The sequence below is a fragment of the Panulirus ornatus genome, chromosome 11 (genome assembly GCF_036320965.1).
Source record: "Panulirus ornatus isolate Po-2019 chromosome 11, ASM3632096v1, whole genome shotgun sequence".
In the NCBI taxonomy this organism is placed as follows: domain Eukaryota; kingdom Metazoa; phylum Arthropoda; class Malacostraca; order Decapoda; family Palinuridae; genus Panulirus; species Panulirus ornatus.
In genome coordinates this window covers 40,034,735-40,051,458 of record NC_092234.1, presented here as the reverse complement: position 1 = coordinate 40,051,458, position 16,724 = coordinate 40,034,735, and the positions used below count along the sequence as shown (strand labels likewise).

Sequence of the window (16,724 nt, the reverse complement as noted above, 5' to 3'; positions counted from 1 at the left end):
ACACTTACATCGGCAAGTGGAACTGCCTTGGGACCCAACAGCCCATCTAGCAAGACTCGGTGCTTAGACTCTCCTACTGGCACCAAGCCATCCAACATCAGGGATTGCAGTGCACCAGAATCATGCAATACAGTCATGTCTTCGGGTTCCACCGATACTGACATAGCCCTTAGACAGGAATGCATTGTAGTTTCCCCGAAACGGATCCTTAACTACAGATTGATTAACACTCGCAGCCCCTCACTTCCCTAAGAGCAGGGATAGCCTCACTTATATTACTAGGTGGCCCTAAAGTTGATAAGAGACTCACCGGCCTACGCTTGGTAGAGTCTCTGGATTCCTTCACCCTAGCTCAGCAGTCCTTCACCTGGTGCCCAACCTTGCGACAGTTAAAACAAACCTTAACTCTCGGAGTTGTTCCCCTGACCTTTATGAGTTACCGGCAAGGGAGCAGATTCAGGTGGGGTTACATGATTTTTGGATTTCCCTCTGCCATCAAAACCCTTTGAATGTCTCTCCACGTCAAGTTTGAGATTTAGGATGCTCTCATCTGCTAGTTTCCCAGCCTTCTCAACATTCCCCGCCTCATAGTAACTAAGTACTTCAGTACATCGTGGGGTACACCGTTCTTACATTCCTCGAGTATTATTAATTCTGAAACTGCCTCAAAATGACAAACTTGTTCAGAGTGTAGCCACTGTGTGTATAACCTGATCTTTTTATGAAAATAATTGGCGTAGTCTTGATCAGGATGCTTATTTTTAGCTCTAAACTTGAGTTGGTATGCTTCCGGATTTGAATGATAAGCTCTTAGTACTGCCTGTTTCACGACCTCATAATCATTACACTGGTCACTAGTCATTGAGGCGGATGCGGACCTAGCCTTACCAACGAGGTGGGGACGTACCACAGCCATGAAAGATGACTTCGGCCAAGAGAACTGATGGGCAGTCTGCTCAAACTTAAGGAAAAAGGTAGTCACGTCATCTTCACAGAACTTTGGTACAAGTTCTATGTTGTTCAACTGAGACAACACTGGTTCTGATTGTGGCGGACCCTATCATAATTTCTCTTGTTCTATAGCTAGCCTTGCTTGTTCAGTCTGTTCCTTCTGCACCTGCACTTGTGCATTGATCCTAGGTAGTTCAGTCCGGTCCTTCTGCACCTGCACCTGTGCTTGTGCATTGATCTTAGCTATCTCTTATTGGAACTGCAAGTATTCGGGATTAACATTAACATCATTAGAGAGATGGGGAGGGATCAAGGCTTCGGTGACCCTCAGTGATGGGATGGTATTGTCAACGCTAATTTCAACATCAGGCACAGCATCTACGATCTGCTCGCCAACAAACTGATTTATTAATAAAGTCTCCAACTGTACTTTATTAGCACTCCAGTCATGAATCACTCCGAGCCTATCCACAACGAGCTTCAACTTATAACTTGCTAAAGATTTAATGTCCTCGAGAGAGGGCTCAGATCAACTGAAATGTTTGTCAGCGTAACTGGTCAGCGGCATGATTAATGAATCGAAGCAAGAGATTCTGTTAAGGCAAGCAAAATCCTGGCAAGGTCACCAATTTTCTTATGCTACAAATCCTCTTACTGGGAAGGATCGTCAACTACACACACGGATAACACTTTCTTAAAGTCATGGTATTAAATCAAACACCGGCATTAAAACTGCTTATAATCCAAGAACGAAAGAGTACAAAATAACAGAAGCACATTAATCAGGCACAAATCATTTACGTTAACACTGAACATGAGTTCACTATTCCAGGTAAGATTTCAAACCAGGAGATCTCTTTCCTTTATGACAATTTGACTCTAGCAACATGATTCAAGATACACTTATTCGTTGGACACTTCTGTAACAAGTTACAATATTCTATGACACTCAAAACTAAATGACAGAGGTGGTTCACCACCGTAGAGTTTATATAGCGCGCCACTGATCGTAGGCTACGGGCTTGAGACAAAAGGGGGAAAACAGTTACTGACTTGCTGGGCTATGGGGTAGAGAGAAATCGTGGCTCAGCGGGTGTCAGGTTTTTATTGCAGGGAGGAGCGATCCAGGAGTAGCCTGCCCTTCCCTGCTGCCCTAGTCTCAGGTGGGATTGGTGAAGGGTGACCCACAGTGCCACTCTTGATTGGCTAGAGGCTTAAGATACAGTTGTGATTGAAGGAGGGTGGCTCATAGTGCCACTCCTACTTGGCTGGAGGGTCTTAGGTTTGGCTGTGACTGGAGAAGAGGCTCATAGTGCCACTCCTGCTTGGCTGGAGGATCTTATGCCCAGTCCACATCTTGCCTAAGGCCTAAACTCCTCTTGTCCTGACGGTAATGACGATATACAGGAAGCCATTTCTCCTAGCTGACCTTCTATCTTGACCCCCCAGTCATCTGGTGCCTCGGACGGGGAAGAAATGAGAGGTCCAAGTGTTGTGGTAAACTGGATGATTGATGGCCTGGCATGACCTTGTTCTTGACCTTGGCCATCTGGTTCCCCGGGTGTAGGAAAGACGGCAGGCCTAAAGGGTCTTGCCAGGGGAGTGAAACCCAAACCAAGATAAATGAGGCCCTGGCCCTCTTGTCTGTTGTCCTACAACATAAGATATCACACCATTACACACAAAAAAGGGACACACACATATACAAACGTGAGGGCACACACACGTTTGTAACAATATTGATATGTATATGTGTGTATATGCATGTATGGGTGTTTATGTATGTGTATAAGTGGATGGGCCATTCCTCATCTGTTTTCTGGTGCTACCTCGCTGATGCGGGAAACGGCGATCAAAATTGATAATGATGATAGTTATTATTTTTTTTATTGTACTTGATTGCTGTTTCCCGCATTAGCAAGGTAGTGCCAGAAAACAGACAAAGAAAGACCCGTCCACTCATATACACATGTATATACATGCACTCATGAGTAAGTAATGAAAAGGGAAGAGAGATGTGTGGTAATAAAAAGAGTGCAGTTGAGAGAGGCATATGGTAGGGTTGACAGAGATGCCTTGTGGAAGGTCTTAAGAGTAAATGGTATGGGAGGTAAATTGCTAGAAGCAGTAAAAAATGCTTTACCAAGGATTTAAGGCATGTGTACTAGTAGGAAGAGATGAAAGTGATTGGTTCCCAGTGAATGATGGTTTGTGGCAGGGTTGCGTGATATCCCCATGGTTGTTTAATTCGTTTATGGATGGGGTGGTTAGGGAGGTGAATGCAAGAGTTTTAGAGATGAGGGATGAGAGGGCATGGTAAGCGAGTCTGTTGTTGTTCACTGATGATACAGCACTTGTGGCTGATTCGGGTAAGAAACTGCATAAGTTGGTGACTGAGTTTGATAAAGTGAAATAAGAAAGCTAAATGTGAATGAGAGCAAGGTTATTAGGTTCAGTAGGGTTGAGGGACAAGTTAATTGGGAGGTAAGTTTGAATGGAGAAAAACTGGAGGGAGTGAAGTGTTTTAGACATCTGGGAGTGGATTTAGCAGGTGGTGGAACCATGGAAGTGCAGGAGAGTCACATGGTGGGGGAGGGGGGGCGAAGGTTCTGGGAGCATTGAAGAATGTGTGGAAGGCAAAAATGTTATCTTAGAGAGCAAAAGTGGGTGTGTTTGAAGGAATAGTGGTTCCAACAATGTTTTATGGTTGCGAGGCATGGGCTATAGATAGAGTTGTGTGGAGGAGGGTGGATGTGCTGGAAATGAGATGTTTGAGGACAATTTGTGGTGTGAGGTGGTTTGATTGAGTAAGTAATGAAAGGGTAAGAGAGATGTGTGGTGATAAAAAGAATGTGGTTGAGAGAGCAGAAAAGGGTGTTTTGAAATGGTTTGGTCACATGGAGAGAATGAGTGAGGAAAGATTGACAAAGAGGATATATGTGTCAGAGGTGGAGGGAACGAGGAGAAGTGGGAGACCAAATTGGAGGTGGAAAGATGGAGTGTAAAAGATTTTAAGTGATCAGGGCCTGAACATGCAGGAGGGTGAAAGGCGTGCAAGGAATAGAGTGAATTGGAACGATGTGGTATACTGGGGTCGATGTGCTGTCACTGGATTGAACCAGGGCATGTGAAGCATCTGGGGTAAACCATGGAAAGTTCTGTGGGCCCTGGATGTGGAAAGGGAGCTGTGGTTTTGGTGCATTATACATGACAGCTAGAGACTGAATGTGAACGAATGTGGCCTTTGTTGTCTTTTCCTAGTGCTACCTTGCGTGCATTCGGGGGGAGGGGGTTGTCTTTTCATGTGTGGCGGGGTGGCGACGGGAATGAATAAAGGCAGCAAGTATGAATTATGTACATGGGTACATATGTGTATGTCTGTGTATGTATGTGTACATATACATTGAAATGTATAGGTATGTATATGTGTGTGTGTGTGGGCGTGTATGTATATGCATGTGTATGTAGGTGGGTTGGGCCATTCTTTCATCTGTTTCCTTGCACTACCTCGCTAATGCGGGAGACAGTGACAAAGTATAATAAATAAATGAATAAATGATTAATCTAGACACAAGAATCTTCTTGTTTTTGATGAACTCTTATAGGTCATTATAAACCAAGACCCCAGACTTATGGCCAAGAATGAATTCATCATCCATTCGTGTAAGTTTTCATCAGGATTGCATTATGCCATACGCACAGTTGAATAAGATCTTTTTGAGCTCACCGAAGCTTACCAAGGGAATCATAAATTTGAGCACCTAAAAACCCCTTTCAACAAGAAGTATCTCTATGTAGATTAAGAAACTTCATGTTTGCTCAACCAGGGTTTTATTCTAGAGCATATGACGTAATGTAGGTGGTCTCAACTTTAGCTAGCTTCCCCAGAAACCTCTCATTGGAGGAAATCTAGAAAAGACACCTTCGGTACTTTTAGAGGCAGTGACTCAATCCATTTCTATGTCATTGGCACTGCAGTATGATTGACTGAGATAACCTCAATAAGGAGATAACCTCAATAAGATTTTATGATAATCATTCCTCACAAGACATACAAGTCACTGGAAAAATATTGAAGTCTAATGATGCTTTTTTTTTTTAACAGAATGAAGAGGAGTTGCAGAAGGTTGTAAGTGTATTTTCTGATGTGTGTATGCTTAGGTGATCAAAAGTGAATGCAAGTTAAGGTAAATTAATGGTCTTTGAAAAGAAACAGGGTGAAAGTGTAGATTTTGTAAACCATACAGAGTGAAAGAAGAAAGTGTACTAAACTGTGTTTTGGATATTGGGGAGAAAGACTGGAAGAGGTGAGAGAATTTAAGTATGTAGAAACTGTCTTGGACAAGTTTGATGATATGGAAGGTGAGATAAGGGAGAGAGCAGTTTAGGGGAGGAGTCATTGGGTCCTTAATAGAGTGATGAAGAATAGAGGTATAAGTATGGAAGTGAAGAGAGGATTAAGGGACAGCATAGTCGTCCCAACCCTTACCTATGCAGTCAAAATATGGACATAGAATGAGTCTCAGAGATCAAGAATCCAGGCTGTGGAAATGAGCTATCTGAGAGGAGCATGTGATGTGACTAGATTGGATGAAGAAAGAAATGGGGGTGTATGAGAGATGTGGTATGGCAGGGAATGTAAAGGGAGTGAATTGTGGAGTGGTAGTGTGGGTGAAATGTAATACTTTGAGATGGTTTGGGGTTGTGGAAACAGTACAAGTCTGCAAGTTTACAAGGGAATTGTATGATAATACATTTAAAGGGGTTGGCATAAGAGGAAGACCAGCTGCGACTTGGGGAAATAGAGTGGAATAATACTGGAGGGAGGGAACTGGTGGAAGAATGTGTGGAATAGTGTATGCAAGGAAGGCATGTAAGGATAAGTGGAGACTCTTGATGGGAGTTCCTGGAGGGAATAGGCATCAGAGATATAGATAGATAGATAGATAGACCAATAATCTTCTTGATTGTTTTCGAATGATGATATCTATTCTCTTATTTTTCTTCCTTTTTGTACTAATTCACTGATTCCTGCATAAGCAGTGTCTATAACAGAGAGTCAGAGGAAAAAAATCCTCTCTTGGCTTTTTCCTCTGTTCCTTCTTTTGAAAAGTAATACAGGAGGGAAGGATGTCCAATCTCCCCACTCCTGCCCTTCTTTTTTTTATTATTATTTTACTTTGTCGCCGTCTCCCACGTTAGCGAAGTAGCGCAAGGAAGCAGACGAAAGAATGGCCCAACCCACCCACATACATATGTATATACATACACGTCCACACATGCACATATACGTACCTATACATCTCAACGTATACATATGTATACACAGACATATACATATATACACATGTACATAATTCATACTGTCTGCCCTTATTCATTCCTGTCGCCACCCCGCCACACATGAAATGGCAACCCCCTCCGCCCACATGTGCGTGAGGTAGCGCTAGGAAAAGACAACAAAGGCCACATTCATTCACACTCAGCCTCTAGCTGTCATGTATAATGCACCGAAACCACAGCTCCCTTTCCACATCCAGGGCCCACTAAACTTTCCATGGTTTACCCCAGATGCTTCACATGCCCTGGTTCAATCCATTGACAGCACGTCGACCCAGGTATACCACATCGTTTCAATTCACTCTATTCCTTGCACGTCTTTCACCCTCCTGCATGTTCAGGCCCCGATCACTCAGAATCTTTTTCACTCCATCTTTCCACCTCCAATTTGGTCTCCCACTTCTCCTCATTCCCTCCACCTTTGACACATATATCCTCTTTGTCAATCTTTCCTCACTCATTCCCTCCATGTGACCAAACCATTTCAAAACACCCTCTTCTGCTTTCTCAACCACACTCTTTTTATTACCACACATCTCTCTTACCCTTTCATTACTTACTCGATCAAACCTCCTCACACCACATATTGTCCTCAAACATCTCATTTCCAGCACATCCACATTCCTTCAGTTTTTCTCCATTCAAACTTACCTCCCAATTGACTTAACCCTCAACCCTACTGTACCTGATAACCTTGCTCTTATTCACATTTACTCTCAGCTTTCTTCTTTCACACACTTTACCAAACTCAGTCACCAGTTTCTGCAGTTTCTCACCCAAATCAGCCCCCAGCACAGTATCATCAGCAAACAACAACTGACTCACTTCCCAAGCTCTCATCCACAACAGTCTGCATACTTGCCCCACTTTCCAAAACTCTTGCATTCACCTCCCTAACAACCCCATCCATAAACAAATTAAACAACCATGGAGACATCGCGCATCCCTGTCGCAAACCAATGTTCACTGAGAACCAATCACTTTCCTCTCTTCCTACTTGTACACATGCCTTACATCCTCGATGAAAACTTTTCACTGCTTCTAGCAACTTGCCTCCCACACCATATATTCTTAATACCTTCCACAGAGCATCTCTATCAACTCCATCATATGCCCTTCTTAGTTTTATATATATTAGTGAATGTGTATGATACTGCATATGTATTTTTTTTGTATTAGCTTCATTCAACTTCACACATTTCATGAGTTTTTCCATAGACAGATCATGTTGTCATGTGTAATGGTTGTTTTCATTTTACAGGAGCAGTCACTGATTGAAGAGGCTAGATGGAAATTGGCAGCATTACAGTCAGAGGGTGGATTAGGCTTGCGAAAACGTCAACGTGCTGTTCTGCTCCAGTTACGCGAACAGCGGGCACATCTAAAGCGTCTTATTGAGACACAGAATATTGCTGCACAGCAAAGACGATTAATGCTTCTTCAGCATCATCACTTGCTTGCCACCACTACTAACATGTTAGGGACTAGTGGAAGAGGGTACATTAATAATTCAAGAGGGCGCTCACCAAGCCCAGGCTCTCCTCAGTTGACTCCGAGAATGATGGAAGTGGGTATAACTTCATCGAGCGATGCTCAAGACGACATATCACCTCATCTTTCAGCAAAAGGAAGAGATACAGGATCAAGCAGTCCTTCAGATGGTGGTGGCCGAGAGAAACGAAGATCCCATTCTGAAGAAAGAAAGAGGATTGCTTCAATGAGAATACAAGAAAAGCGACGTGCTGCAGAAAGTGAGGCCTTATTACAACAGTTGCTTCATGAGGATAGGGAAATTCTCAGATTGAAAAGCAAGTCTCCTTTTGAAAGCCATGAAAAAGATTTTGTTAAATCTAAAAGGAAGGGAGAATTTTTAAACAAAAGATCAAGAGACAAAAGAGATAAGAGCCCCACTTCTCTTTCTTCACAATCAGTATATGTATTCAGCAATAGAACATCAGCAGAAGGCTCTGTTCCTGAAGAGAGCATTAGTGATAAAATGCTTGACAGTCAAAGCTTTCTGCCAGAAGGAAGAGGAAGTGAACCCATATCTCAAAGTGACTTGGCATCCTCTGTATCTGAGCATGAAGGTTCATCTTATGGAAATTTCCATGCTGTGACATCGGTGCTGCTAGAGATTAGTGATTCAAAAATGTCAGCACCCCCAGAAGAAGTCTCAAGTGAAGGACAGATCAGCTCACCTCAGAGTTCTTCTAAGACAGTAGTTGATGATGTTAAGGAATCATGTTCAATGACAGTACAGGGGTCTCATACTGATAGAGGCTGTAGAATAACTGATAAAAGTAGTTCCATCAAAACCCTTTTTTCAGATGAACGTACTTTACAATCCTCAGGATGTCAAAGTGGTATTAAACTTAGTGATAAAGCTTCAGAAGGAGTGGAAAAGTCAAGTTCTGTTATATCGGACATTGTTGAAAAGATGTCAGAATCTATAAAGTCACCTGTTGGTATGAAATCTGGATCTGTAGGGTCAGTTAATTTGACACTGACTAAATCTGAATTACTGCCAGAAGAAGTCTCAGGACACTTGAAAATGAGAACAACTTCTGGTTCTTCCAAGTCTGGTAGTGAACTTACATCTGGAAGTGAAACAAGATCCAGCAGTATAAGATCAGAAGTAAGATCATCTAGTCAGAAGATATCGTCAGGCAAAGCTTTTCCTCTTCCCCTTAGAGTGCCACTGTCACCACGGTCACCTCATAGACAGCACAGGCGATATTCTAGTGAATCAGATGACTCATTTACCTTATCACAAACAGAAACTGCTTCAGATATATCTGATGGAGAAGGGAAACTCTTAGCACTCAAGGAACAGTTAGCCTTTAGACGAGCAGAGGCTGAACGACTGAAAAAAGAAAAACGAAGGTTACGGCGGGAACGTCTAGCTTCTCAGGAACGTGCACTCAGGCAGCAAATATCCACATATGATGCATATATTCAGCAAGCAAAAATGGAACTTGAAAAGGAATCCAGAGAACTACAACAAGCTGTTATGGTCAAACCTGTCATCAAGAAACCACAAGTTGCTGAGACAAAGAAATCTAAACTTTCTGAATCAGTAATGACAAGTCCAGAAAAATCAGATGTATCTGACTTCTCTTTGGTCTCAGAAGACTGTAGATCAGGTCAGTCTTTGGTAAAGTCCCAGATTAAAGTAGAAGAGTCTGACTCATCCAAATTAAAGACACCTGAGTCAGTTTTGGAGTCACAGGTAAGTCAGTCAGGAAGGGTATTTAGGAAAGAATTGGATACTGTTTCTTTCCTTAAAAACAAGGAATTGAATCAATGTATTGAAGAGTGTTCATCTGAAAAGAAGTCATTTAGAGAAGAATTTTTACCCCAAGAAGAGGATGAATCACCAAAGACATCTCAAACATTATCAGAGGAATACAGCTTTGAGGGTGAAAGTATTTCTGAACATTCTGTTGAGACTCCTCTGAAGAAGTCCTTGTCACAGGACTCTAGTTTTGATACAGACCACTCTCCATCTCAAGCCTCTAGTACAGAAACGATTGTCCATAGCCCCCAGAAAGTTGATTCATCGCAGAAAGATGGAGATGATACCAATTCAGCTGAAATGAGTTCATTACAGCCACAGCAAGATGCTGTTGACCAGAGCAGAGATGCTAGTGTTAAGTCAAATGAAATGAAAGTGGTTGAAGACTCCAATTTGTTTCTCCTCCATACTGAGGGTGAAAGAAAGTTAGAGATATTTCTTCCAGTGCCGGATGTTAAAGCTCTTACGGTAGAGGAGTTTACAGAACAAAACAGGGATACAAGTGCAGAACAAAGTATTGTGGAGGAAATAGCTGAGGAAAGGATTGAGGAAATAGCAACTGAGGAAGATAGTCTCGAGGCACTTGGAATAAACAACTCATCTCACCACTCATTCAGTCATAGCAAACAGGAGGAAGAATCAAATTCCAGCCATTCATTGTGCCAGTATACAGATAAAGAAGCTTCAGTAGAACCTGAATCTTCTCTTCATGCAAATGCTAGTTTCCCAGGTTATTCACATAATGGAAGTCATTCATTATGCCTCTCAGCAGTTAAAGTTTCTCAACAGACTGGACCTTCTAATCATGCTGTTAACAGTCTTTCAAGTTCTCTACAACATAACAATCAGTCCTCGTGCCATTTTGATGATACAGATGTTTTTCTCAAACCTAAATCTTCAGCTTGTGCAGCAGATAATTTGTTAAGTCTTACAGAAAGATTAGACTTTGCTGAACATTTGAAAAATGAGGGTAAAGGAAAAAAATCTCACTCTTTAGACAGACAGAAACTTGTAGATGACATTTCAAATAATTTACTTTCATCCATTATGAAGGATACTACACAGCTATTCAGAGACATTTTAAAGGACAAGGATTGTGTTAGTAGAAAATGCCAGTGTGATATTAATGATGGGAAGCCTTCAACTTCTCCATCAGATCCCTCTCAGATTCCTGAAGGTATTGAGAAGAATGAAATTTCAAAAACTATCCAGTTGCATCAAGAACTCAAAGAATTGTCCAAAATTAATGAAAAGTTAGCATTTTTGAAAAAGGATGATTCTAAGGAGACAGAAGAGCTTAATGATATTTCTGAATCAAGCAGTAGCAACAAGTCACAAATCTTAAAACGAGTCAATGAGCTAATTGGTGAAGATGGGTCATCTCCATGTTCACTTTCACAAGCCTCTCCTAGACCAATGGATATGCACCTGACACCACAGATGACCTTTGACCTAAGTCCTGACACACACTCTCCAGTTTCTCCTGCTCCAGGTTAGTTTTTGCTTCTGATTATTAATTTTTTCTATAAAGCTTTTATTAGCTATCTTTATGCACATTACAATCAAAAGTAGGAAGACTTATGAAGTTCATGAGCTATTATTTTGCATTATGTAAAGATTTTTGTTAATTTGATTTCACATTTTCTCTTTTTCACTGAATGAGCTCTAACATTACAACTAAGAAGGAAAATAAAATTATATGATAATCTGCACATGGCAACAAGTTGAAGGGATATTGGAGAATCCAATTGAATTTAAACCCTTTCAACAAGGAAGAAATGGAATTGAGTGTGTAAGAATACCATAGCATACTGTATATGAGAAAGAATTTTTTTCATATTTGCACATCTTTTCCCACATTAACACGGTAGTACTTAGAAGAGATGAAGATACAGCCCCTTTCGCTCACAGTCTTTCTCTAACTGTTATATATAATGCACTGAAAGTACAGCCCCCTTTCCACAACCAGGCCCCAGAAACATTTCTGTGTTTTCCCCCTGGTTCAGTCCAGTGACAGCATGTCTCCCACTGTATACCACATCACACCTGTTTACTCTATCCTATGCTTGCCTTATGCCTTCTAGCATGTTCAGGCCCAGAGCACCCAAAATCCTATTCAATCCACTCTTCTGTCTCCTGTTTGGTTAATCCTTCTTATCCCTTCCACTTTTGACTCATATCCCTGTTGTTAACCTCTTCTCATTTCTCCGTATCTTCAAACCATATCAGCTCACCCTCTTCATCTTTCAACTATATTCTTATTACCACACCTCTCTCTTACTTTATCATTTCTTACTAGATCAACCCTTCCTTGCACCACATTTTGTTTTTGAACATTTTGTTTCTAATATATTCACATTCTTTCATACATTGTTGTTTATAACCCTTGCTTTGTATTCATACCTTGCATTGGAATTACTGTACCTTCAAACATGTCTAACTTTGCCCACCTTGATAATGAATCCTCTTTCCAAATATTTCTCAATGCTCCCAAGACCTTTGCCTCTTACCCATCCTGCAATGCACTTCTGCTCCTGTGTTTCCATTAGCTGCTATGTCCACTTCCAGGAACTAAAACACTTTATATCCTCCATGTTTTCTCTTTCATACTCATATCCCAACTATCCTGTCTCCAGTGATGAACCTAATAGTCTTGCTTTTATTCACGTATATGCTCACCTTTCTTCTTTCACACATTCTCCCAAACTCGGACACCAGCTTCTGAAGTTTTTCACTCGAATCTGTCACCAGCGCTATATCATCAGAAAATAACAATGGACTCACCTCCCAGATCCCCTGTCCCCTACATAATGCATACTTACCCCTCTTGCCAAGATCCTTGCATTCACCTATTGCTATCACAGCTTGAACTGCTATAGTGACATCACTCACCCCTGCCTGAGACCCACCTTCACGTGGAACCTTTCAACCTCCTTTCTTATTATTCCTCCATGTGCTTTACCCTTTTGACAGAAACTCCTCTCTGCTTCTAATAGGTTTTCTCCCACACCATATATTTGTAGCACCATCCACAAAGCATCTTCATCAACCCTATCGTATGCTTTCTCCAGATCAAACAAGAATATGTGAGTCCAGCAAGGGGGATAAAAAGATAATTCATTGTGGTATGAGGAGGAATAAGAATTTTGCATGAAACAACTTCTGGAGCATGTGAAGGAAGGCTTTCTACATTGTTGAAATGAGTCCCAAATGAATCCAGAACAGATAATTATTGAATAAATGTAGCAGGAGAAACAGTATGATACCATCAAGTAAAATGTACAGTGAGTGCTACACTCTAGTCCTGCCAGAAACAGTATAATACCATCAAGTAAAATGTACAGTGAGTGCTACACTCTAGTCCTGCCATTTTGGCAAAATTTTCTCATAACTTGTGGGTAGTCTCTCAAAGCCAACAGCAGAAACACACTAAACCAGTTAAAGAACTAAAAAAAGTAATGTCCTGCTCAAATTGGGAATAGAAAAGCAATGAAAACATACGATTGAGACAGAAAATTGAGAATAAACTTGCTTAGAATGAGACTTAAGAAATTGTAATGAGAACAAAGAGTACAAAAACCAGCAGAGGATAAATAGAGGAATAGTGAATCCTTGGGAGGTAATCTATTAGGTAATGGGTGATAATCGTTGTGTGAAAAGAAAAATTTTTTCAGTGTTTTATGTTATGTTAATCTGTTCCTACAATTCCTCACTAATGCTGGAAACAGTGAGCAAGAATAAAAGAAATAGTAAAAGGTCCTATGGAAAACTATGTTTGAAGATCTTGAAATGCTGAGATATGATATGTTTATGTGGGATTGTTTTTAGGTCTTTTTATGTTTAAGTGGCAAGAGAGACCTTTGGCAAAGTTGACAAAGGGAAAACAAGGATGCTAAGAGTTCTTTGATTTTATAGTTACACATAGCTGGCCCATTCTCTAACATTTTGTATTGGTTTCCATCATGTAATAGCTGGAAAATGGATGTGAGTGGATGAGGCCATTTCTTTGTCCATTCCTGATGTTACCTTGCTAATGCAGGAAATAGCGAAGAAGCATGAAAAAAGAAAATAACATGACATGGTTTTCAGATACAAGAGAAGTAAATGAAACAGGCCTATTAGATATGAAATAGAAATTTGCTTTTCATATAGTATGGAAGTAAATGACTGCAAATGGGGTAAAACATCAGGAGATAAAGTGGCATGGAATTTCCGCCATGACAAATCAGACTGGAGAGCCATCGTTTAAATGATTTAAACATAAATTTGAGCAATATTTTCAGAGACATTAAGATAACAACAAACATGGAAGTATGTAATGAGAAAATAAGACAATAATCAGTGGGCTAATACCAAACTAAAAGAAAGTGAAAAACAAAAGATACCAAGAGACCAAAATAGCAAATGAATAGAAGATTGAAAAAGAAGAAAAGGTTAACAAGAAACACAATTTAAAGAGCTCAATGTGAAGATGAAAAACTTAAATGCAGAAACAGTGAAATCCCATAGAAGAAAGAGAAAAGAGATGGAGAGAGTTATACAAAAGTCACCCGAACTTACCATTTACGTACAGGATCAAAGCAGAATTGGAAGTCAGGATGTTAGACTGATTAATACATTTTAGTTTTCAGCCCAAAATGTAATGAGAAATTAATTGATGAGTTTTTTTAACCAACATGATGATATGTAGCGCTGGTGGCTGATTCATGTGAGAAACTGCAGAAGCTGGTGACTGAGTTTGGTAAAGTGTGTGAAAGAAGAAAGTTAAGAGTAAATGTGAATAAGAGCAAGGTAATTAGGTACAGTAGGGTTGAGGGTCAAGTCAATTGGGAGGTAAGTTTGAATGGAGAAAAACTGGAGGAAGTAAAGTGTTTTAGATATCTGGCAGTGGATCTGGCAGTGGATGGAACCATGGAAGCGGAAGTGGATCATAGGGTGGGGGAGGGGGCGAAAATCCTGGGAGGCTTTAAGAATGTGTGGAAGTCGAGAACATTATCTCGGAAAGAAAAAATGGGTATGTTTGAAGGAATAGTAGTTCCAACAATGTTGTATGGTTGCGAGGTGTGGGCTATGGATAGAGTTGTGCGCAGGAGGATGGATGTGCTTGAAATGAGATGTTTGAGGACAATGTGTGGTGTGAGGTGGTTTGATCGAGTAAGTAACGTAAGGGTAAGAGAGATGTGTGGAAATAAAAAGAGCGTGGTTGAGAGAGCAGAAGAGGGTGTTTTGAAATGGTTTGGGCACATGGAGAGAATGAGTGAGGAAAGATTGACCAAGAGGATATATGTGTCGGAGGTGGAGGGAACGAGGAGAAGTGGGAGACCAAATTGGAGGTGGAAAGATGGAGTGAAAAAGATTTTGTGTGATCGGGGCCTGAACATGCAGGAGGGTGAAAGGAGGGCAAGGAATAGAGTGAATTGGATCGATGTGGTATACCGGGGTTGACGTGCTGTCAGTGGATTGAATCAGGGCATGTGAAGCGTCTGGGGTAAACCATGGAAAGCTGTGTAGGTATGTATATTTGCGTGTGTGGACGTGTGTGTGTGTACATGTGTATGGGGGTGGGTTGGACCATTTCTTTCGTCTGTTTCCTTGTGCTACCTCGCAAACGCGGGAGACAGCAAAAAAAAAAAAAAAATGATGATATGCATTCATACATATTAAGATATCAGATGATATGATTAGAGTGATTGATCAGCTTAGAGAGAATTCAGCTCTGAGATGAGATGGAATTCCAGCCAACTCCCTGAAGACAAAAACAGCATCAGCAAAGCCAGTAATGTTACTGATGAGGCAAAGTTGACAAAAGCAGAATTGTAAATATTTACAAGATAGCATATAGAACACCAGTACACAGAGGGGGATCCAATCTAATGACTAAGCAGTACACAGTAGTCACTTGTACTTCACATGTAATAGATGTCTATGAAAGGCTGATAAAGGGACACATATTAGAAGTTCATGGATTCAGAGTTGGAATGAATACATAAACCTCATATTCTTTCATTACCATGTCATATTTGAAAGTTTAAAACAAAGAAAGGGAATGGATACAGTTTTCCTTGATGTTCTAGTGGCATTTAACAAAGGAAGCCACAGAATTTTAATTAAGATTAGAGAAGTAGATGGGTGGAGAAAATTTTTTAGCTAACAAAGTAGTTAGTTACCTGGTGTTGTTGTAGATTTACTTTTTTTAAACCTTTTTCATGTTTACATTATCTAATTTGATTTTTAATGAACATTGGATTAGCATGTCTTTGGATAGTGAAGCAGTGGACAATGGGGATTAGGTATATTCCATGGTTTACCTTGACTAATTCGTGTACTCTTGGCCAACCTACTGATAACACATTTCCTACCGTATACCACATATATTCATTTCATTCTGACTCTTGCATATCTCTCATCCTCCTATTTGTTGAGACCCTGATACCCAAAACTTTTTTCATGCCATCCTTCCATTCTCCCCCCCCCCCTCCTTCCCTCTTGGTCTCTCTCTGTCTGTCTCGTCTGTCTGTCTGTGTCTGTCTGTCTGTCTGTCTGTGTCTGTCTGTCTGTCTGTCTGTCTGTGTCTGTCTGTCTGTCTGTGTCTGTCTGTCTGTCTGTGTCTGTCTGTCTGTCTGTCTGTCTGTCTGTGTCTGTCTCTGTCTGTCTGTCTGTCTGTCTGTCTCTGTCTGTCTGTCTGTGTCTGTCTGTCTGTCTGTCTGTGTCTGTGTCTGTCTGTCTGTGTCTGTCTGTCTGTCTGTCTGTGTCTGTCTGTCTGTGTCTGTCTGTCTCTCTGTCTCTCTCTCTCTCTCTCTCTCTGTCTCTCTCTCTCTCTCTCTCTCTCTCTCTCTCTCTCTCTCTCTCTTCTGGTGTGGAGTTCATCTTCACCAATCTTTTTTCATACTTTTTGATGATTCACAGATGTTTGAGCTATGTGTTTTCAGATGGCTCTTGTTTCATTGATTTTTTTTCCTTTAATATATGGTAGTAACTGATTATTAACATAATATTCACACACATACCTGTTTTCTGATATACCTCTGAACTTTTTGATATGATGCTGTAAGTTTTGAGTATAGTTATTGAAGAACAGAATGGATATTCACCAGACATACAACCATCTGCAGCTGCACTTCCAGGACATGTACAAGTT

General features: G+C 40.8%; 1 protein-coding gene across 2 annotated transcripts in view; it reads left to right on the top strand.

Moving 5' to 3' along the window:
* Nucleotides 1-16,724, top strand: part of LOC139751415 (uncharacterized) — a 217,508-nt gene that overhangs the window by 138,234 nt on the left and 62,550 nt on the right. For both annotated transcript variants that reach the window (XM_071666807.1, XM_071666806.1), the window contains one exon: nt 7,553-11,078. In XM_071666807.1, coding sequence (XP_071522908.1) covers nt 7,553-11,078 — 3,526 coding nt within the window. The remainder of the gene's footprint in view (nt 1-7,552; nt 11,079-16,724) is intronic.